Source organism: Pelodiscus sinensis, chromosome 10, assembly GCF_052426305.1.
Source record: "Pelodiscus sinensis isolate ZL-2025 chromosome 10, ASM5242630v1, whole genome shotgun sequence".
Taxonomy (NCBI): Eukaryota; Metazoa; Chordata; order Testudines; family Trionychidae; genus Pelodiscus; species Pelodiscus sinensis.
Window position 1 is genome coordinate 17469082 of NC_143061.1, and position 23329 is coordinate 17492410.

At 43.0% G+C, this 23329-nt stretch overlaps 1 protein-coding gene across 7 annotated transcripts in view; it reads left to right on the forward strand.

Annotated features, from left to right (window-relative positions):
• Window positions 1-23329, forward strand: part of PHC3 (polyhomeotic homolog 3) — a 116525-nt gene that overhangs the window by 86946 nt on the left and 6250 nt on the right. For 2 of the 7 annotated variants that reach the window (XM_075937894.2, XM_075937893.2), the window contains 3 exons: window positions 1652-1766; window positions 18360-18510; window positions 18602-18833. In XM_075937894.2, coding sequence (XP_075794009.2) covers window positions 1652-1766; window positions 18360-18510; window positions 18602-18833 — 498 coding nt within the window. Of the gene's footprint in view, window positions 1-1651; window positions 1767-18359; window positions 18511-18601; window positions 18834-18999; window positions 19118-20718; window positions 20844-22289; window positions 22527-23329 lie in introns of those variants that run through there. The other 5 variants (XR_012906287.2, XR_012906288.2, XM_075937890.2 and 2 more) reach the window with 5 other exon arrangements.

Genomic DNA, 23329 nt, shown 5'->3' on the forward strand with positions numbered 1-23329 from the left:
ATGATTGTATAATGTCTAAGTTTTCTTTTGCCAGTAAATTGAAAAATTTGCTATTGAAACTACTCAAAGTATAGTTTAAAAAAAATGTTTACATTGGACCATGCATTCACATTATATCACTGAGTGAAGCTGTCAGTGTACATTCATGATTATGGTGATAAAATATGTGATGTAATATTATTAAATCAATACACTAAGTATATTTTATAAAAAATGAGAACACTGCTTAATACAGCAGAGGATGGGATTTCCCAAACTGCTTGATAATCAAATAAGCCTGACAAAGATCTGATTGCACATTACAACATTATGCAATCTGAAAAGAAAAAAAATCAAGTAAATATAGACAAATACATCTTGCAGTAGCCTGATATTTCTAGGAACCCTGGCTTGGATATGTCCTGTGTGGCTTAAAAAGAAAAGATCTTTAAAAATATTAATTCCTTCCCTGTACAGATTGGACCTCCCTGGTCCAGCACCCTTGGTACCTGAGCTGTCTAGGACCAGGGATTTTGCTGGAGCAGGGGAGGTTAGTGCTCCCCTGCTGGCTGCCCTGTTGCCAGCTCCTCTCTCTGGGACTCCCAAAGCTGGAGCTGCCCATCATGCCAGCACTGGCTCAGTTGGGGCTCCTTGCCCTGCTGCCCACCTGCTGTCACTGGGGTTAACCAGGATTTCCAGCCAGGACCACATGGCTGCTGCCTCCGGGGTTCCCCTGCTGGACCGCCCAGGCATCACCAACCCTGCTGTCTCCGTGGATTCCCCAAGGTTCCCCAACCCGGGACCATCCGGCCACCTTTAGTCCCGCTGTCTTTGGGGGTTTTCCAGCCAAGACTCCCTGGATGCTGCCTGACCCACTGCTGCCAGGAGTTTCCCGGCGGGGGCTGCCAGGCCAGCCCTGCTGCCGCTGGGGATTTGCTGGTTGGACTTGGGCTCCCTGCCCCTCGCCCCCCACTGATGCCAGGGTTCCTGGCCCAACCGCTGCTGGTCTGGTGGGAATCCCCAGTCCCCACATTCTCCTAGTAAGTTCACACTTCCGGCCTCCAGGGCTCTTTGATCCAGCAGAATCTGTGGCTCTTCCAGACCATGGATGTTGCCAGACCAGAGGGCCTGGATTTGGGAGATTTAACCTGTAGGCTCATTCTCTTCGTAAATTGCTATCTGTTCCACTGATTAGATTCAGCGCTTCAGTGACTTTCTCAACTCTCCTCCTGATTAAGAATTGTTCTTGTCTATTCAGGGAAGAGAAATAGTACTAGGTAATGATGTTAACATACTACAGCTAAGTGAGAGAGCTTGAATTTTGAATATGAAACATTAGTTGCTCACTGTTTATGATCAGTGCAGAGGGGCAAAATTAAGGTTGATTAAATCTGAGGATGTTACCTGCTCATAGATAGTCTGTATATTAAGCAAAAGAGGCTATGTACGTTAGATAAATTAACACTTCACTCCATTAAAAAAATGATTTGTATAATTTACTGGTTTGGCATCAGTTGTGTATGTTTACCTTCTAAAAGGCATTCAGTTAAATGTGTTGATAGTGATATTTTAAATTTTACTTTAAGTGCCTCCTTAAGACATGAGACGTTAAATGGCATCATGTTTAAATCATTCAAACTGACTTCTTGGGTGTGTCACTCCTTTCTTTTAGAGGGACTAGATGAAATGGAAAATGATCTCCTGAAGTGTGAGTTTTGTGGAAAAATGGGATATGCTAATAATTTCCTACGGTCAAAGCGATTCTGCTCCGTGTCCTGTGCCAAAAGGTATTCTGCATTCTTATTATTATTAATGAGATTAATAATCAGGATATTGCATCAAAATTGTATCTGGCCCTGAAAAGTAGTTAAATCATCTATGTTAAATAACAAACAGGGTTTTGTCCCAAAGATTTTACAGTCTATAGTGATGAAGGGATGCAATGTAATACACTCAAAAGGAATTCAGAAAACAGAGTAATGTGTTCTGGCATAGCTGAAATGTTGCACAAAATAGGAAGGGCTTTGGATTTTTATTAGAATGAGCGGGAACAATCTTTACTTATACATAAATAAAAGAGAAATAAAAAATATGATGAGCAAATATAGTTGGTGTTTTTCAAAGCTGTTCTAATGCTCCAGACAAACCAAGCTGCACAATAGCTAGCTGTTCACTTAATTAACAAGGTAGAACAGGTGGCTTCAGGTCTTTCTGTGATCTGATTATATTTGATTTTGTGGGTTTTATTTTAAATAATATCTTTATTTGTGAGTTCTTCAATCAGTGCTGCAGGGGGAGAAATTTAATATTTAAGTCTACAAATATACTGTTTAATTTAACTAACTACAGGTATTAATCTTCTAGTGGTCTTGCTGTTGAAGTTTTTTTTTCTTCGAGTGATTGCTGTTGTCCATTCCATATAGGGGTGTGCGCGTTGCATGCACGTGTTGTTGGAAGTTTTTCCCCTTAGGAGCACCCGTTGGGCCAGCAGGGGAGCTCCCTGGTGTTGTTATATCGGCTAATATATACCCTGCTGGCAGTACACCCTCTTAGTTCCTTCTTTTTGCTTGTGAGGAACCTGCTGTGCTCTCTCTTCGCAAGCATTCCTGGTACAGGCAGTCCCCGGGTTACATACAAGATAGGGACTGTAGGTTTGTTCTTAAGTTGAATCTGTATGTAAGTCGGAACTGGCGTTCAGATTCAGCCGCTGCTGAATTCAACTTAAGAACCGCAAGTCAGCTGCTGCTGAAACTGATCAGCCGCTGATTCCAGGAAGCCCGGGGCAGAGCAACTGTGCCTCGGGCTTCCTGTAGTCAGCGCTGGTCAGTTTCAGCAACGGCTGACTTGGGGACGCCTGGGGCAGAGCCGCTGGGGTGCTGCTGGGTTGCTCCAGTAGCGCCGCTCCTTGGCGCTACTGGACCAACCCAGCAGCACCCCAGCGGCTCTTCCCCAGGCGTCCTGATTCAGCCGCTGCTGAAACTGACCAGCAGCGGCTGAATCAGGATGCCTGGGGCAGAGCAGCTGGGGTGCTGCCGGGTTGGTCCAGTAGTGCCCAGAGTGGCGCTGCGGGACCAACCGGCAGTGCCCCAGCTGCTCTGCCCCAGGGTCCACAACAAAAGCCTGGTCTGCTGGGGGGGGGGGGCACACTAGCTGCGCCCCCCCCCAGCAGACCAGGGACATGGGGAGCAAAGCCGCAGCGGCGTGGTGCCTCGCCTCTGAGGCTTTGCTCTGGCGCGGGACCTGGTCTGCTGGATACGGTCCCCAGCAGACCAGGGACACCGCGAGCAAAGCCGCAGCCGCGTCCCGCGCTTCTGAGGCTTTGCCAGAGCAAAGCCTCAGAAGCGCGGGAACCCGCCTCTGGTGCGGCTTTGCTCACGGTGCCCCATGTCTGCTGGGGACCGTCTCCAGCAGACCAGGGACACCGCGAGCAAACCCGCCGGGGCTGCAGCTTTGCTCCCGATGCCCCTGGTCTGCTGGAGACGGTCCCCAGCAGACCAGGGGCACCGGGAGCAGCTTTTCTCGCCCCAGAGGTCGAGGTGGCTGACCGCTGCCTGCGAGCTCCGGGGCGAGAAAGCCCCGTTCGTAAGTGCGGATCCGACATAAGTCGGATCCGCGTAAGTCGGGGACTGCCCGTAGTTCTCACTGGTTCATAGTTCTGTTGCTGCTAATTTTTCTAGTTCCTCGTTCTTATCTCAGTTGTAAATAGTTTAAGCAGCTGTTAAGCATTAGTAATTTACTTAGGCACATGCAGCAGGGCATGCCTGGGGCCCAAGGCTTCAAGCCCTGCATTAAATGCCAGAAGCCAGTGCCCTGTGGAGACCCCTATAAAGCCTGCCTAAGTGCCTTGGGAAGCTCATCTGTCGGAGGCCTGCAAAGGGTTTCAAGCCACAGACCAAGCAAGAAAGAGAGTCCCGCTTGAAGATCATGCTTATGGAAGCAGCTCTCTGCCCAGCACTAGCATTGGACCCAGCACTGGCATTGGACCCATCGGACAACCCACAATGCACTGGCTTTGGTGCAGGAGACCCCCAGCCATTTGCGCGCCTCTCCGGCACTGAAGAGGCCTTGGCACTGGTCCCAGTCTCCGGTGCCTCAGATGAAAGAGAGACCTAGATGGGGCAGGTCTCAATAGAGAGTGTTCCGTCGGTGCATCCTCAGGTGGGGCATGTGGCATCGGCAGGATCGGCATCCCTCCACCAGGCCTGCCTAAGGAGCATCAAGCTCAGTGGCACCAGGTTGCATTCACACACCACCAGCCCTGGCAGTGGACATGAGGGCCCATTACCGCCCCGCCCCAGTGCCGTTGACCTCAACACCAAAACCGGCCCTGACGCCAGCACCAGCTGCAGTGGTACCACTGGCATGACCCCGAGCCAGGACACCCTCACTGGGTTCATCCACTTCTTCATCCTTGGCAGTCAGCAGCCTGGCACCGTTGCCCTTGATGACACTGAGGAAAGCCACCTCCCCCTTGACACCGAGGAAAGCTGGAGTCTATGGCCCAGCATGCCTCTGGGCATAGGTCGTCGGCTATAACAACTATGGCACCACCCTGGTCAACCTCCAAATACTCAACCGACTCAGAGGCGGAGTCAGCCATATCATCACAGGGCTCCAGGTCAAGGTCGAGGCACAGGTCCTACTCCCAGCACCAGAGCCTGTTGGTGCAATCTAGGCACCAGCAACAGTCCTGGGCCCCACAACCGACCCTGGTGCAGCCAGGGCAGCAGTCCTGGCCACCCCAGTGGTAGGCTCCTGGTCAACAGCCCTTCTGGACCATATCGCCACAGCCAGGGTGTGGGCCCCTCCAGAGCAGAGTCCATCATCTCTGGGCCCAGGGCCCCTCCATCAACAGCTCCACTGACTCACTCCCCTACATCAGGCCAGTCCCTACCCCCGGGGCAGACTTCACTCAGACCCTCAGTGGAGAGAGAGCCATCCTCATTGCAGCCCCACACACTGGCATCCTCAGCAGCCTCCCAAGCCCCTTCACAGACCTGGGACGCAGGGGAGGTGGCCCTCAAGGGATCATTTTCCTCATCCCCTGACAAGGCCCTTGGAGGGGTGCTAGCACCTATGCCCTCCATGTATTCAAGGTCTCACCAGGATCTTCTCTCACCTGGCTCAGAGTCTAGGGGTACAGGCTGAAAAGGTGTCAGATAACTCGGAGCTGACAGTCAACATCCTGTAGGTCAATGTGCCCACCAGGGTGGCCCTGCCAGTGAACAAAGCTGTGACAAAGATCAAGAAGACACTGTGGCGGACCCCAGCTTCCATCCCGCCCACCAATAAGAAGGCCGAACGCCGTTACTTTGTGCTACAAGAAGGGAATGAGCATCTCTTCTCTCATATTCTCCCATCCCCACTCACGGATCCGTAGTGGTTCAGGTGGTTAATCAACAGGAGAGGCAGGGACAGCCAAGTGCGAGGCCCAAGAGCAGGGAGGTCAAGAAGGCCGATTTTTTTGGGCAGGAAGGCATATGCCTCCAGGGACCTACAGCTCTGCATAGTGAATTAGCAGGAACTCCCCTCCAGGTAGCCCTGGCTGCCACAGACACAGCAGCTCGCACTATGGCCACGGGCCTTGTGATGCACCGAAACTCTTGGCTGCAGGTGTCTGGAGTGCCTCCAGAGCTCTAGACCACTATCCAAGGCCTCCCTTTCAAGGGCCCCTCCCTGTTCTCAGAGCAGACTGACCATCGTCTGCACAGCATTAAGGACACCTGGGCCACCCTAAAACCCTCAGGAGCTCCTCGTGGATTACGTCCTGTATCAAGGAGTGCTATGGGCTGGCCAGGGTGCCAGCTCCTTCCTTTGCAGCCCACTCTACTAGGGCCCAGGCCTCCTCCATGGCCTTCATGGCTCAGGTCCTGATCCTGGATCTCTGCAGGGCCACTATGTGGTTTTCAGTCCACAACTTTGCCAATCATTATGCACTGGCTCACCAGGCTAGGGAAGAAACAGCGCTAGGTAGGGCTGTCCTCTGCTCAGTCGAGGGTTAGAACTCGGATGCTACCTCTTAAGGTGAATATGAGCAATCACTCGAAGAAGAAGCAGTTATTTACCTCTGTAACTGTTCTTCAAGATATGTTGCTCATGTCCATTCCAAAACCCACCTGCCTTCCCTTCTTTGGAATAGTCCGGTGAGAAGGAACCGAGGGGATGGAGGGCCAATAGGGGAAAATATTAGCAGATATAGTGGTGCCACTTCAGGCCCTGCTAGCCCAGTGGGTGCTGCTAAGGGAAACAATTTCCAACAATGCATGCACGCAGCACGCACACCTACATGGAATGGACATAAGGAACATATCTCAAAGAAGTAAGTCACTGTTTTATCTTATGTTTTGTGCTGATTTGTATATTTTAAAACCAGTGTTAATTTAAAATTAAAAAGTAAGTTTTCATAAAACTGCTTTCCCTAATTCCAGACCATAGGGGGGAAACCATGATTTATCCACATGCCATTCTAAAAATAAAAAGCATATATACTTTTTCTCCAATATGATCTTCTATTGAAATTGCTGAAGACTAAATGAGATCATCATGAGTAAAAAAGTCAGTTTCTTTCTGTTTTGGTTTCTGTCACAAATCAGTTTAGTTTGATAGAGTCTAGCTGTTTACTCAAGGCTAGATGTAGGTATTATACATCCAAGGAGAGATGAGATGTGATTCTGCTTTTGGGAAAGTGCATCTGAGCTGATGTTGGTGATCACATTAGAACTTAAACTGGTTTTTATTTCTGATGGATTCAGGATTCTAGGCATTAAGGCATCTAAAGAACATGTCATTGTTAAGTTAGGAAAATATAGGACCAGATTCTCAATTTATGTAAATTGGTATAGCTCAGCTGACATCAGTGAAACTACACTGATTTAGGGCACCTAAGAATCTGACCCATGATGTAGAGAACAATCCTTCACTAGTAAGGGAAATGTCAGGTGACCTTCAGGGTACATCTACACTGCATGCTTATTTCGAAATAAGTTATTCTGAAACAGCTTATTTCAAAATAGCACATCTACACTTCAAGGAAGCCTCAAAATTAGTCCAAAGCAGGCTTCCATAATGTAGATGTGCTATCTCGATTTAGAGCCCCAGGAGGCACTGGGGACGAATAACTTAGAAAGGTCTTGATGAAAGACTATTTCAAAATAGCGGAAGTGGAGTGTCTTAACGTGCCTTATTTTGAAATAGCTATTTTGGAACAGGCATTATTCCTCGTAGAATGAGGTTTACAGATTTCGGAATAAGCCGTCCATTATTTCAAAATAATTTCAAAAGAATGGAATAGCTGTGTAGATACTCACATTATTTCAAAATAATGTTAGTTATCTTGAAATAATGGTTCAGTGTAGATGGACCCTAAATCGCCTACATTTCTCATTATGGATATTACAGTACTGCAGGTTTTTTGGCATGATACAAAAAATTTAAACTCCTTTTTGTGTAAAGGGCATTAAGAATATAATTAAATTACTCAGAATTAAATTTTCTCCTTAGAGAATTTTTATAATTGAGTTGAAAGTAGAAAAGTTCAGTCCTCTATATTTATCTACCATCTGAAACAATGGACCAAGGGTGAACCCTTTGGGCTAAACTGAGAATTTGGTTTGGTGGACACAAATTAAATGAGTTCAAAAATGTAATATGGCAGGAAAGTGTCCTATGCACTTTTTGGGCTGTGTACGCAGAGAAACAAGGCAATAATGGAGAGACTGAGAATCACATCGCCAAAAATGATACAGTATTGATAAATTTAAGAGAAATGAGAGAAAAGCAACACAAATTATTAAAGAGCTGGATCAGAATGTAAAATGATGAAATATTAAGAGCTAAACATGTATAACTTGGCTAACTAACCCATGACTATGAAACGAATATAACAGTTACAGATATTTGAAGGCCAAAGAGGGAGAAAAAGAGTGAGACAAATTATTTGATGTTCTTCAATAAAGCATATGTAGGGACCATGAGATGAAAGTAAAAACAAAACATGAATGCCAAGGAAATAGCATGACGTTGTCGTTTGTTAGTCTGTGGAACAGTCTCCCGAGGAGTTCTGAATGAAGCTACAGTACTTGATCTATATAAAAATAGATAGAATAAAGCATTGGAATAGGTACTGTCGGGACTAGTCCTACACTGGATGGAAGATAAATTTTCCCATGACTAATTTCAATCATTCTGTTGTTTAGTTTCTGATAAAAGATTCGTATGAACATGCACAAATAGATTCTGAGCCCTTACTAAGCTTTTGCCAGTAAGGGGAAACACAATTTCATAGCAGAAAGGTCTCCTTTTGAAATTATATGTGCAGATACCCATTATTAGGATAGAATTGTTTCAGTAGAAACAAAAATAAAGAGCACATGTACCAGACATTCTGAAAATACAGCTGTATAGGTAAAAGGCCCCGCTTCTTAATCATCCATCTGTTTGTTTGTTTTTGCCATTGGGGTTACCATGTGACCTCCACTTCTCTGATGTCAATTTAGGTCCAGCTACTTGCCTTTGGTGTCTAATTCAAATTAACGTATCTACACACAAAATCTCTTTCGAAATAGCGCGTCCACACTGAGTGGACCCTGAACCGGAGTTAAGGCTGGCTAGAACCAGTGCCAGCAGGGCATCAGGTTAGGACTTAGTGTGTGGGGCTGCTTCCTGAGGCTAACTGAGCTCTGTGCTTAAAGGGACCCAACCCCCACCCCGGAGAGACAGTTCTCAAGGTTCCTCGCTTGTTTGTCTACCTCAATGAGGGACAGCAAAGCAGTCCTGTCTTGGACTGCCCTGAGTGCCTGCACTCGGGACACCACAGCACTCAGCCAGATGGAGCCGGAGCTGCCCCTGGGCATGCCAGTGCATCTTGTGGGGTCGTTGCCATCAGCCCAGCTGCACTTGCTGCAGGCTGCCATCTGGGAGGGTCTATCAGGGGGCTGTCAGGATCCAGGAGGTCCTGCGGGAGAGCATCCAACCTGAGGAGCCCTCAGAGCCACCCCAGTCCTCCCCACCAGGGGCTCATGCCCCATTCCTCCTTCACGTCCTTCCACTTACACCTCCCTAGCCCCCCTTCCCGATGTCAAAAAAAAAAAGTCATGTATGTTCAAAAATAGAAGCTGGGGTTATTCAACAAAACTGGGGGGAGATGAACCTCTGGGGAGACTGGAAAAAGGAGGTGGGAGAGGGGGAAGAGAGAGGATTGAAGAGAGGAGGAGGAAACCTGGGAGGAGGGAAATGGAACGGGGAAGCTCAGGGCCCAGGGTTGGGGGTCTCGCCGGACCAACTTGATTTTCATGCAAACCTGCTTCTGGGTTCGCATGTGGCCTGTGGTGGCCAGGCTGGCAGTTATCCTGCCATAGACATCCGCATTCCTCCATCTAGTGAGGAGATCATGGACGTTGGGGACATCCCCCTTAAACCTGAATAAGGTCCATGATCTCCACCCTAGACCAGGAAGGTGCCCGCCTTCTCCATCCCCTGTTAGGCTCCTGGGAGCTGGCAGACTGCTTCTGGGGAGCGGTGGAGGGCTGGCTGCCAGTGGCTTGCTGGCTCATGTTTTGGGGTCACTGGGTTAGGGGCTCCGGTGGCCACTGCTGGCTCTGGGCTGGCAGGCTTGGAGCTGGCACAAGCACTGTGGCCAGAATCTACCTCTTTAATGGCTCCGGGGTGGGGGAGAGGAGAGTAAGTTTTCTTGGTTGTGCCCAGAGTGGCCACCAGGGCTCCCTGGGAAGGGCAGGAGGCCCCCTATTTTGAATTAAGTGTCTACACAGCACTTAATTCAAAATAGCTATTTCAAATTTGGCATTACTCCTCGTAGAATTAAGTTTACCAAATTCGAATTAAGCACTCCGCTGTTTCAAATTAACTTCGAAATAGCGGTTTGCCTGTATAGGCGCTATTAAAGTTAATTCAAAATAACGGCTGCTGTTTCAAAATAACTATGCAGTGTAGACATACCCCCAGAGTCAACAGAACTTGTAGGCTCAAAGACCATTTAGTGGCGGAATATTTGTCAACCTGTTGTATCATGCAAGCAAGGTACTAGCAAACTTCAACAAGACTTTATTTACCAAAAGCGAAACCTCTTTATAAAGTGCTGCATCCCTCTGTAGCTCTCTCTCTCTCAGCCCCTGGCTAATCTTCTCTTGCCTCCTTCCTGTTTCCTGTTTTTCCAGACTCCCAACAATAGCCAGTGTTCCCAGTTTTAATAATTACAAGCAGCATCTAAAACACGATGTTCCCTCCTCTTTTAAGAAGTGCTCTCAATTATAAAATAAACATTGTTGTTCTAACCACAGCAACAAATATGGAACAAGCCACTATACTGCTGGCAGAAATATTACACTGAAAACACTGTAAATACTATGTAATATAGTCTCTAGTCCAGACAGGTGGTCATCTGGGTCTGACAGACTGTCTCTCAAACTCCGTTTCTAGTGCAACGTCTTGTGTTGGTACTATGGTGAAGTCATCCAACACGGAGTGGGTGTTGGCATCATTTCCTCTTGGTGCATAGGCAGGTGTAAGATAGGGGGAGGGATAGCTCAGTGGTTTGAGCATTGGCCTGCTAAAGCCAGGGTTGTGAGTTCAATCCTTGCAGAGGCCATTTAGGGATTTGGGGGCAAAAATTCATCAGGGATGGTACTTGGTCCTACAGTGAAGGCAGGGAACTGGACTCAGTGACCTTTCATGGTCCCTTCCAGTTCTAGGAGATAGGCAATCTCCATTAATTTAATTTAAAGCATTCCATACACACCCATCAGAAAGTCAATGGGTGCAAGGTCCCCTCTTCTCAATGATTTTAAGAGGAGATGTGAATTTATGGTCCCCTTAACATAGAATTCCAGGTTTTCTTACTCTAACGAAGGAACCACACTCAAATTTTGTTTCCTAAGCACCCCACCCTTTGTCTGTGAAAGCCTTATACTTTTCTTGGTTCTGAAAACTTGTTTTTCTCACATCAACTTCTTCTGGTGCATCAGGTCTTGACTTTAACAATCCAGCAATGTTCAGTTTAATAGTCATCTGTTTTCCATGCAGTAACTGTGCAGGTGATCTTTGCATTGTGGCATGTCGTGTAGCCCTGTATGCTTGCAAGAAATCAGTAGTGAATTTTATCCACGATCACCCTTCCAGTTTAGCTGTTTGCAAGCTTTCTTTCAAGCTTCTGTTAAGCTTTTCGATTTCCCCATTGGCTTCAGGGTAATACAGGGATGATCTTCTATGTAAAATGTTCCTCTCTGCTAAAAAAAAGTTTCAAATTCCAGGGAAGTAAATTGACTACCATTATCCGAAACCAGTTCTTTGGGGTTACCTTTCCTGCTAAAAACTGTGAAGAGGAACTTAATTACTGTAGCAGAAGAGATTGTGATGTAAAAGCTACTTCAGGCCATTTACTGCAATAGTCTATTAAAGTGATGGCATAATGACAGTCAATTGGAGCAGTATCAAAGGGTCCTGCGATTTCAATTGCAACTTTTTCCCATGCAGAATCAGGAAGGGGAACAGGCTGTAATGGTGGGGTACATGTCATTGCTGTCTTATCTTATGCATTTGGCAAGTGACACAGGATTTTATGATTGCTTCAGTTTGGGAGTCCATCCCTGGCCACTAATACAGATCCCTTAGTTGTTGTTTGGTTCTGACAATTCCTTGATGAGTATCGTGTGCCAGGTGTATGAGTTTTGACTGTAATACTTCTGGCACAAGTACCTGGTGTTTACCTCATAGCACACAGACATCAAGCAAAGAAAGTTCATCCCAAACTCTAAAATAAGGCAGCAAAACTGGGTCAAGATTTTTTGGGTTACTGGGCCATCTTTGTCAGAAATTCCCATAGCTTTTGTTGAATTAGACATGCCAAACAAGCAGCTTGGAATTGCTCTCTTGTACCTGCAGTAAGAATGCTTGTAATAAGCGCAACTACTTCATCCTCATCCTCCAGTGAACCATCTGTTGAAGACAAAAGCAGGAGAGAAAGGCAATCATTTATCACATTTTGGTTTCCAAGCTTATATTCCAGTTCATAATTGAAAGAGAGTAGTCTTGCAGATCATCTAGCAATATGATTTCCTGCTGTTCCTAGTTCTTTCGTGATTAGCAATGTTGTCAAAGGGCTTTGGTCTGTGCGCAACTTGAATGTGCGACCCCACAGGTAAGTTCTCCATTTTTCAGTATCCCAGACACAAGCAAGTGCTTCTTTTTCAACTGTAGAATATTTTCTCTCAGCATCGCTCAGTGTCCTTAAAGCAAATTCAACAGTCCTTTCCGTGTTGTCCTCATGAAGTTGTGTCCAAGTCCATAATCAGAAGCATCAGGAGTCACAATTGTGGGCAGTGCAGGACTGAGTAGTGCAAGTACTGGACTATGTACAGTCAAATCTTTCACAGTTTCCAAACTAACCTGTGGATCCATTATCCACACCAAAGTTGAACTTCTCTGTAGTAATTCTCATAATGGTTCAATGACAGAAGCATAATTGGGAATAAATTTTGCATACTAGGATGTAAGACCCAAGAAGGAACGTAAAGTTTACAAATCTGTTGGAGGAGGCGGCTTTGAAATTGCTAGGATATGATCTGGGTCAGGTTTTAGTCCAGCTGGTGAAATTGTATGACTCAGAAAGGAGAGTTCTGTTTGTCCAAATTTGCATTTAGACAATTTGAGCTTGAGGCCCGCTATGCTGATGCAGTTTAGCAAAGACTGCAGGTTATTCTCATGCTCCTCAGAAGTATTTCCAAACACAATAATATCATCCAGATAGCACTGAACTCCATGTTGATTCTTCAGAATCAATTACATCATTTTTGGAAGGCACTTGGGGCAGATGCAAGATTGTATGGAACATGTTTAAAACAAAATAGTCCCTTGTGTAATAAATGCTATGAGGTCTCTACTGTCTTCATGCAACATAACCTGGTGGTATGCACTCTGCAAATCAAGAGTAGAAAACATCTTTGCTCCATGGAGTTTTCTGCAAATACTTCTTCTATGTGATACACTGGTGGCTGTCAATCACAATAGCTTTGGCTCCCTTAAATCCACACAAAGGCAAATACCTCCATCCTGCTTCTGTGTCACCACTATAGGGGAAACCCATTCCGATGAGTCAATCTCTTCAATAATGTCCTTTTGTACAAGTTTTTAAAGTTCCTCTGAAACAGCTTCCCTGACTGAAAATGGTAAGCACCGTAACTTTTGCCGTATAGGCATCATATTAAGTCTCATTTTAACTTTGTGCACAAATCCATAAGCACAGACAAGTTTCTCCTCAACTTGGTCTTGGATCCCAGCTGAAACTGGTGTGTGTGTTGCAAGAGTGCTTTGCTGAGGAAGATCAATTCGTGCATTAACTATCCTGAGGTTTAAAGTAGCCAGTAAATCTCTGCCAAGGATCGGAGAGCCTTTGTGGACAATGTAGAACTCTGCAGTTACACAGCAGTCACCAAAAGTCACCGTTGCTGGCAGCCAGCCATGTACTGGAATTTGGTTTTTCAAATAGCACATCAAGTGAAGTTTGAGTTTAGTAAGAGGCACATCTTTAAAGTAATGCAAATAGATGGAATCAGTATAGATACTGCTGAGCCGGTGTCCAACATTAGCTGAATAGGGTGTGATTTGCCTGAAGATGTGGCAGAAACATATATGGTGCACCTTATCTGTTCTGGAATATGTGCAGTAGTGATTTTGTCCACACTCAGCAGGGTAACATCTGGTATTGTAACTGCATATATAGACTCATAGACTCATAGACTTTAAGGTCAGAAGGGACCATTATGATCATCTAGTCTGACCCCCTGCACAGTGCAGGCCACAAAATCTCACCCACCCCTCCTAGAATAATCCTCTCACCTATATCTCAGATATTGAAGCCTTCAAATACTTTGAAGACCCCAAGATGCAGAGAATCCTCTAGCTGTGATCTGTACCCCATGCTACAGAGGAAGGCGGAAAACCTCCAGGGCCTCTGCCAATCTACCCTGGAGGAAAATTCCTTCCCGACCCCAAATATGGCGATCAGCTAAACCCTGAGCATGTGGGCAAAACTCATCAGCCAGACGCCCAGAAAGTTCTCTATAGTAACTCCTATCATCCCTCCATTCATCCCTCCATTGACATCTGTTGATTGGACTGGCTACTGCAGCATACCTTAGCAAAATGCCCAATATTTTTGCAGTGATTACACTGAGCTACTTTTGCAGGACATCTTGTGTAGCTTGCGAGGTGTTGTGGGGATCAGCAGCGAAAGCATGCTTTTGCTTTGCGTTGAATTTGCTGATTCTGTGGTTTTTCATTAGCTTTCTCCTTGTAATTTTTTGTCTCCAATTGATAGTGGACTTTTCTGCAAAGGAGTCTCAGCCTGGACTGGGCTGCCTGTATCAATGCTTGTTATTTTGGCTTCTGCTATTGCTGACTCAGTCTGGATAGCAATGGTTATTGCTTTTTCCAGTCTAAGTTGTGGTTCTAAAAGCAAGCGTTCTCTTATACTGAGTATGGTTGTTTTCTCAATGAGCTGGTCTCTAATGATCATATCTGCCATATTCCCAAAGTCACAAGTTACAATCAGACTCCTCAGAGAAGCAATATACTGCATTATAGTCTCCCCTAGTTTCTGCTCACGCTGGCGAAATCTGTAGTGATTAGCTACTGTGTTCACTTTTGGCACAAAAAGGTTCTTTAACGCAGTGAGTGCAGTCTCATATTTATCATCTGCAAGGAGAAAAGTGTAAAATATACTCTGCCCTTCTGCTCCAAGGCAGTGGATTAGCAGAACACATTTTCTTACTTCAGAAATCTCTGTAGCACTGATTGCAAGCAGATAAGTCTCAAACATATGAATCCAGGCAGTAAAATCAATTGGAGGCTCACCTGGACTTTGCAGAAAGGGTGCAGGTGGGTTTAGAAGCAGAAGATCCATCCTTGTCGCATGTAGTATCGTGTAAGCAAGGTACTAGCAAACTTCAACAGGACTTTATTTACCAAAAGTGAAACCTCTTTACAAAGCTGCTACATCCCTCTGTAGCTCTCTCTCAGCCCCCGGCTAATCTTCTCCCCCCTTCTTCCTGTTTCTTGTTTTTCCAGACTTCCAACAAGAGGTAATACTCACAGTTCTAATAATTACAAGCAGCATCTAAAACACCACACAACCTCTTGATTCCGCTGACCTCAGTTGATGCCTCAGGATGAGGAGGCTCCAAAGCTTTCTGCTCCTCACCCTAGCTATTTGAGCAGTTGTAGCTGTCTGCCTTTGTTGCTAAAGATCACAAGTATCTTTTTATTTGAACAGCTGGCTCATAAGACTTGTATCAGATCACTGTCAATCACAGCAGCAAGATAACATGCTTATTTTCAACCCTTTGGGGCTGAAAGCAATATCACAGCTTTCTAGTAAGAGCCTGTTGCACTAACTCAGTGCCATTTATTAGACTTCTTATGCATCTGCTTTGAGGGTTTGGCTAAATTCTCTCTACAATCTATTCATTCATAGTCTGCATAGAATTCCATCCTAGATCTGAGTGGAGGCTGGAGAAAGTTTCTTTTTGACATCCAGAAGGCATTTCACTTGGCACTGTTATACTTTGAAATGGAAATGTTTAAAGGAGTATTCAAGTCCTAAAAATATTGATTCTGCTATTTATCCAGTCACAGTTACTTTTGGTTACCCTTTCTGTATGACAAAGATGGCATGTTTTTTGTCTAGCATTAGAATACATATGACAGTCATTTTAAGTTTACCATGTACCTGTGGGCTATCATACAAAGTGTTGACAAGAGAATGGAGAACTGTTCCTTAAGGGGATGTCACACTTCTATTTTCTCATTTTTAACTATAGAAGTCTTCAGGATTTCAATTTGATCCAATTAACTCCTATGTGTACTGATAAACTGAGCTATTTTTAAAAAGTGGAGGAGGAAAACCACAAAAATTTCTTCTTTTTTGTTGTTGCCATTTTTCACCTACATTTGAAAAAAATTGACTAGCTCTGCTAAGTGGCTGTTTTCTCCATTATTCTTTGAAAATTGCATAGTAATTGTCATTACACCAGCTAGAAGGGTCAGTTAATCTATGCCCTTGAGGCTGTTCCTTTTTTATGCTACCTTACAGGAAATTTCATCCAAAACCATTTGTTTTAACTTTTAATTTCTTAGGGTATGTCTACACTAGCCCCCTAGTTTGAACTAGGAAGGCTAATGTAGGCATTCGAAGTTGCAAATGATGCCCGGGATTTAAATATCCCAGGCTTTATTTGCATCTTCCCGTCCGGTCACCATTTTGAAATTTCACTAGTCTGGACTAACTGTCCGCGGCTACATGTGACAGGGAGCCAGTAGTTCGAATTAAAGCCCCTAATTCAAACTACCGTTAAACCTCCTTGCAGGAGGAATAACAGGTAGTTAGAATTAGGGGCTTTAATTCGAACTACCGGCTCCCTGCCGCGTGTAGCTGTAGGTAGTTAGTCCGGACTAGTGAAATTTCAAAATGGTGATCGGACGAGAAGATGCAAATAAATCCCGGGCTTCTTTTGCATCTTCGAATGCCTACATTAGCCTCCCTAGTTCGAACTAGGGGGCTAGTGTAGACATACCCTTAGACCCTGTGATTTTTTTTAATGAAAAGCCAGATTCAGAATCCATTGGTTAAATGTTACAAGAATGCTCTGTCTCTGTTTGTAAATTGAGATAGAAATATAAACCTTTCTATAAGTCACCTAATTTGTTTGTAGCATTGGGGAGAAAACGAACGTCTCCACTGAAGTTTAGAAATCATCAAAATGGACCAAGTTATGTATTCATATTGTGTTCTAGTGCCAGAATTATTAGGGGCTTGTATTCACTGCAATTAATTTGAGTTATAATTTGAGTCACATGCAAACACCCTCCTTAATTCAAGGGGGGTTGTGCTTTTCAGTTGAATTGGCTGGCTAATCAGGAGTTCATGCAACAGCTCAAGTTAGCACAACGGCTTCTACCACAACCATTCTGGTGCTAGTCCGAGTCCATCCTGTATTTCAGTGCCATTAGTCCTCAGTGGCATCCCATCATTTCCTCTTGTTCCCAGAAATAATAGACCTGTTCTTCCACATTCTTTGGGAAAGAAGTCACAGAGCAGCTTAGCTTTTTGCAGTGCAAAGAACTATGGGGCATGTCTCTACAAATCTTAGTGCAGCACATGAACAATATTTTTCAGTATTGCTACTTTCATTCAAGCTAAACTAATTAATGAGAAACTACTTGAGTGTTGATAATTCAGTTACCTCTGCAGAGAAGACATATCTTAGAGTCCATTTTTCACTAGAATCCATTTTACTGGAAGACTGGCAATCACTGGTCTTTAGCTAAACTTATGTCATTTGTGGAAAATTACCATTTCAAATTCAATTTATGCTGTTATAAAGAATTGTTTCTATTGGATTACAAGGTTGGATATTCTTATTAAGGGGGCCAGTGCTTTTGTCTCTGTTCATGTCTTTAACCTAAGGGTTCACCGTTTGCTCCAAGATTGGGCTCTGTGGAGTTGGTTTCATGAGAGGGATGAAAACAGTATATTACATAATTGTAGTAGAAGTTCTCCAATTATATTACCTCTGCAGCTCTGTACTGGCTCCAGACATTTTCTTCTCTACGATAGGAATTTGAGTTAGGCTCGTCTGAAATTGAAACAGAGGCACAGGTTTGAACCCAAAGGCAATGTCACTTGGAACCCCATGGAGATAGTGATTGTATTGGGGCATCTTGTGTTAATCTTATAAATTTCCTAGTGCACACAAGATTTACCTACCAGAACATCTCTGGGTGGGAAATGCAGATAATTTTTGCTGCAGCTGGCAATGGTTTGATTATCTGTGAAGTAAGTTTGTGGCTCTGCAGAGAAAATATATTGGAGATCTTCAGTTACTGGTAAGTAACCATGTCCTATCATTTTTGGTAATAAGCTATCAAAACATGATCATCTTTTGGTGCCACCTGTTCAAAATACTATTTTTGTTTGTTTTTAATATAGCTAAATTCTGATGAGGAGGAAAAAGCAGCAGCATAGTTATCCTCAAAATGAGCACACTGTAAAAATCAATGCTAATATATGCTTGAATCTGGATAATAGCAATTATATGTACAACCACAATAGACATCTTGTCCCTACTAAAAATTAAGAGTAATCTTAATAATAGGTATTGCTGACTCAAAGAATATACAAGTATTGGCATGCAGGTCAAGCCCTATTGCATGTCTCCAACTTTTTTAGGGAAACAGGATTGGAAGAAACACGTTCCATCAAGCAAGATTACATTTGTGTAGGAAGCATAAAACATTGTTTATACTGATTTTTTTTAAACTTAATTCTATGGAATTAGCAATACACCATTGAATATATTTTGTTTCCTTAGGCACAGTGTTACTTGCAATAAAAAATTTGGACTGTTTACATCAGACAAGAACAGTTGCTGGAGTCGGAAGTCAGACAGTCAAAGTCTTGGACGACGTGGGCGTCGACCAAGTGGCTCTGATGGTGCATCAAGAGAGCACTTCCTTAGACAGGTCTGTAAAATATTTGCTTAAAACTAGAGCCTCATTTTAGAAATTGCAAAAGAAATATAATACTGTAGTTTATTTGTACTACATTTTCCAGCTTCCAATTACTTATCCATCTGCAGAAGAAGATTTGGCTTCTCGTGAAGATACTGTACCAGCTGCCATGACCACTCGTCTGCGAAGACATAGTGAGAGGGAAAGAGAGCGTGAACTTAGGGAACTAAAAATTAGGAAAATGCCAGAGAATGTTGACTTGCTGCCATCTGTGCAAGCCAACCCAGCAATGTGGACAGTTGATGAAGTTTGGGCCTTCATACATTCTTTGCCTGGTATGTAAAACATAGTATTTTCATTTTTTTACCGTTTTACAACAATGAAACTCTTTACTTTTTTTAGTATGATTATGATGGAGAGGTAGTATAACAGGACTCAGATGTTAGTTAATTGGTAGTAGAGGCTGTAAAGTGATTTGTTTCCTCTTGCTTGTTCCCTCAGCAGAACTGGGTTTCCCCTCCAAATCCCATGTCGATAGAACTAGTCTCACCTCTGCTGTGGCATCCCAGCTGATGGAGAGTAAAGGTGTTCCTCCCTTCAGTCTGATTTCTCTCAAGAGGTCAGTAGAGAGATTGAATCAGACACTCTTACTCCCTTTTATGCTTCTCTCTTTCTATTCTCTTCCTTCCTTACTTGTTCTTCATTTAAAAGAGAAAGCAAGAAAGGGGCTCTTCTTTCATTATATATTATTGAAAAATTAATATTAAAGATCTTTATATATAAAAAGACAGATTTTATAAAAAAAAAGTCCTATATAAAATCAAATCCATAGTTTGTATCACTTTTCATACAAAAAAATAAAGAAATAGAGAGCCTTTTCTATGTAGCCTCTAGGTATGCATGTATTAGAATTCATACATACAATTGTAATATTCCTTTCTAGTATCTAGAATTAATCTCTTGTCTCATTATTTACATATTTTCTCTTTTATCTCAGTGTTCAAAGTTATGATTTTACATTTGTTTGGCATTTTCTTCCTATGATTAGCTCCCATATCTGCTTCCCCTTTGGGGAATGTAGTTTTGCCCAAGCACATATCTTCACTGGTAATGAGGCCTACCTCACAACCTGACACAATCTAAGATTCTTCTCTCAACAAAATATGCCACTTACAACTCTGCACATTGAAACTCAAGTTGATTCTGTTCTTATTAGCTTAATCGCTTCTGGGATTTATAGTGATATCAAACAATTTCTCTTGAAACACAAGCATTCTAGTAGGATGATTTTCTGTGGGAAAATACCTTCATCCCTGAGAAATTAAACTTGCCATTTTGCCACTAGTCTTTTGTAAAGTAAATCAAATTTAGTAGAAGAACTTAATCTGTGACAGTAAATGATGATTCTATAAAGAGGTAGAAGTTTTAAATCCACATAAGCTACCCTTGATGTACATTCCTTCTGGTGACTATATGTGGATGAATAATAAGCTGTATTATCTACCTTGGTTCATCCTATAATATATTTTTAAAACATGCAGAGCAGTCTAGGCATGAGAAATTCCTGTGCAACTATGCTAAACAAAACACTGTTCTTAAAATACTAATGTACAATTCTCTACTTCGAAACAATTATCTGAAGAAGTTTCTGCAGAATACTTAATCTGTTCCACATATGTGTTTGATAAACATGTTGATTTCTGAATTTAAATCACTCTTGATCAGAAATTTTTTCTACCATTACCATTAGTTTTCAATCAAGTGTAAGGTCTTGTTTTCTGCCCTCTTTGGAAATTATTGGCCTTTAGATATCCAAATGATGGACCCAACTTACCAAAAAGCTTCTTTATTACTATATGGACACTTATCTTTTGGACACTTCCTGGTTCTTGTCACACCTTTAATATATTTTCGAGCATTATTCTAGACGAAGTTCTTCTAGATTACAAACAGAATTGGCAGAGGTGATTGAACCTTTGTATAGGAAAATATCAGAATAGTAATTGGACTACATATGTTATTTTGGGTTATGAATCTAATGCACTCAAGCCCTCAGTCTTGTTATACATCATTAATTTGTCAGTTTCTTTCTTTAGTAATCCTTTAGACACCTGTGGGCCTTCTAAATAAGTCCATGAACTGAAATCTAAACACAGAATTGGGTGTCTTCACCTGGCCTCTATATATAGCTTTTCCTGAATTCTTTTGGCGCCTTTTTAGGGACTGTTGATTTCTGTTACATTTTTACTGCCACAAATTTCTCCTGGAGAAGAGGAAGAACTGTTGGATCTGCTGTGGCATATGCTCTTCCAGAGATGTTCCACTTTCACATATACTGTTCCAAGGTTAGTGGTTTTTATATAACCCCCCAAATGCTCATTACATGATGCAGTATACTATTTTGCCAGCTGTGAATGATAGCATATATTTGAGTGAAGGAATTGAAATAGTCCAAACTCGAATCCCTCAATTTTTGAAAACTAAGTTAAAAACGGGCTTCTTAGTTAAACTCTTATGTAGGCGTCTGATAAAGCTAACCTTGTAAAAAACAGGCAATCTTTTCTAACAGGATTAATATGCATTTGTTCTTGTCCATCTCTGTAAGTGCCTGTCAACTGCCATGTTTTGATCCCATGGCAAACATAGGATCCTTCACAGAAGTATTTACTTTTCAGTGTACTTGTGACAGTTTTAGTTACATTCATTCTACAAATACGAATCTTTATAGCAGAAATGAGCATAAGCGGCCCACAGGCTGAACACGGTTCCCCAGGGTTAGGCTCTGATAGACTGCCAGACACTTTATTTACCTGCACATCCACATGGTATGGCTGCTTGCTATTCCCAGCCAATGGTATCTGCAGGAAGTGGGCTGGACTTCTACTTCCCACAGCTCCCATTGGCCAGGAATGGTGAACCGTGGCCAACACAGCTGTCAAGGCACCCTTGTGGTAAGTACTATACAGACAGTTAACATAGAAGATGTTCTCTAGCTTTACAGTAGCTATCTTAATTACTGTGATACTGAGTTGTGGCTTAAAGTTCCTGAAGACATCAAAACGTTCTTGTTTCTGAATCAAGTGAGTTGTTGCTCAGCTGTCCTCTAATCTCCATAACTCATTCTTCTCTTTAATAAAGTGTTAATTGATTTGGTACATAATCACATCTGTGTATAGAGTACAAAAAAGGAAGTAGAAACTGGGTGTACTCTCTATAGAGAGCTTCCTTTTTCAGCTCATGAATTTTATTGCTTTCATACACAGTAACACTCCACTCAAGCTGAACCAACACCTCTTTACCTCCTATTTACTGTCCTTTGCTCATTTATAAATCAGACTGAAAAGAGGACAATATTCATTCTTTTATAGAATTTAAATATGAAATTACAACTAGTTGCTCTCATCCTAGAAAAGACAGTGACTCTGTTCAGAACACAAATAGGGACTTCTCTGTTGAGGATTTCCCCATTAACTGTATGGATTCCTTATAAAGGGGAAAGGCCAAAAACATTAAGTAAAATTTGAGTAAATAAATGTATTTATTAAAATGGGCGGGATGCACGATTAAGGGAGAACTCTGAAAGACTATAGGATGAAATGTGTCAGACAGGTGGATTAAGAAAATAAGTGTACTAATTTTAATACCATAAAAATAGGAAATATAAGGAAAATCTTCATCACAACTGAAAATGAGTGTCTTCTAGTTGCTAGAGGACATTTCTACATTTTTCATAGGACATTGCTACCATACAGTTTAACTTAATTTACATAGACAGTTTCTGCTTAACACAGGGGTGGCCAAGCCATTAAACGAAGAGAGCAGAAACAGCGGCGGAAAAAATGTGAAGAGCCGCACCAGAATTGTTGAGCAAAACAAAGAAAAAAGGCAATAGATCCTCACCAGACAGAGTTATTGATCAATAAAAAGGATGCTACTCCTTTAAAACTCGTGGCTTTTTGGCCACATCAGGCTCCCATAGCCATCTTGCCGACACCATCTTGCCACGCCGGATGGCTCTCCTGCACCTGGTGAGCACACGGGACTGGGGGCCGTTTTTAGGGGCACATGGGCAGTTTCACGAGCCGCACTTTCATAGGTGAAGAGCCACATGCAGCTCAGAAGCCGCGCGTTGACCACCCCTTCCTTAATAGATGCCTGGTCTGGAATTGAAATAGCAACAATTCTGCAGGTCGGTTTGGAATATAACAGAATTCCCCACATAACTGAATTAGGAAAACTGTTCATTACATCTCTCGATCATTTTTTCCCCCAATGTTACTCTGTGAGGAAGAGTGTTCATTATTGGATACAGTCTTTCCCATTGATCATCCCAGTTTTCTGTGTTAAGGTTTCAGCTGTGTGTCAGTGAGCTGAGTGCTTGTTGCCTTTCGAAAATATTAGTTAAGGAAAGAAAGAAAACAGAAACCTTGGAAATGCAACATTATGGCCCCCCTCAAACAAGGCACTCTGTTACCTTAGTTCATTGGTATCTCAATGGAGATGAGTTATCTTTCCTTCTTTGGATGTAGAGTATGCACTTTGATCAATGCCTGTAATATTAATTCTTTTTGTTGAGGAGTTCTACTAAAACTTCATAGCTAAAAATTCTGAAAATTTATGTCAACAGAGTTGCACACTTGAACACAAAAATTGCAGCTATTACAGGTAAGTTATTTTTCTGAGCCTCTGGGATTTGAGCTGTTTGCACCTGCAGAATATTAATGTGTCCTTTTTTTCTTGATAGAGAAAACCCAGATGGATTATGTGTTTATTTAATTGGTGTTTCTCTAATTTGCATCGGATATTTTCAGAGAACTCTGAGATCACAGCA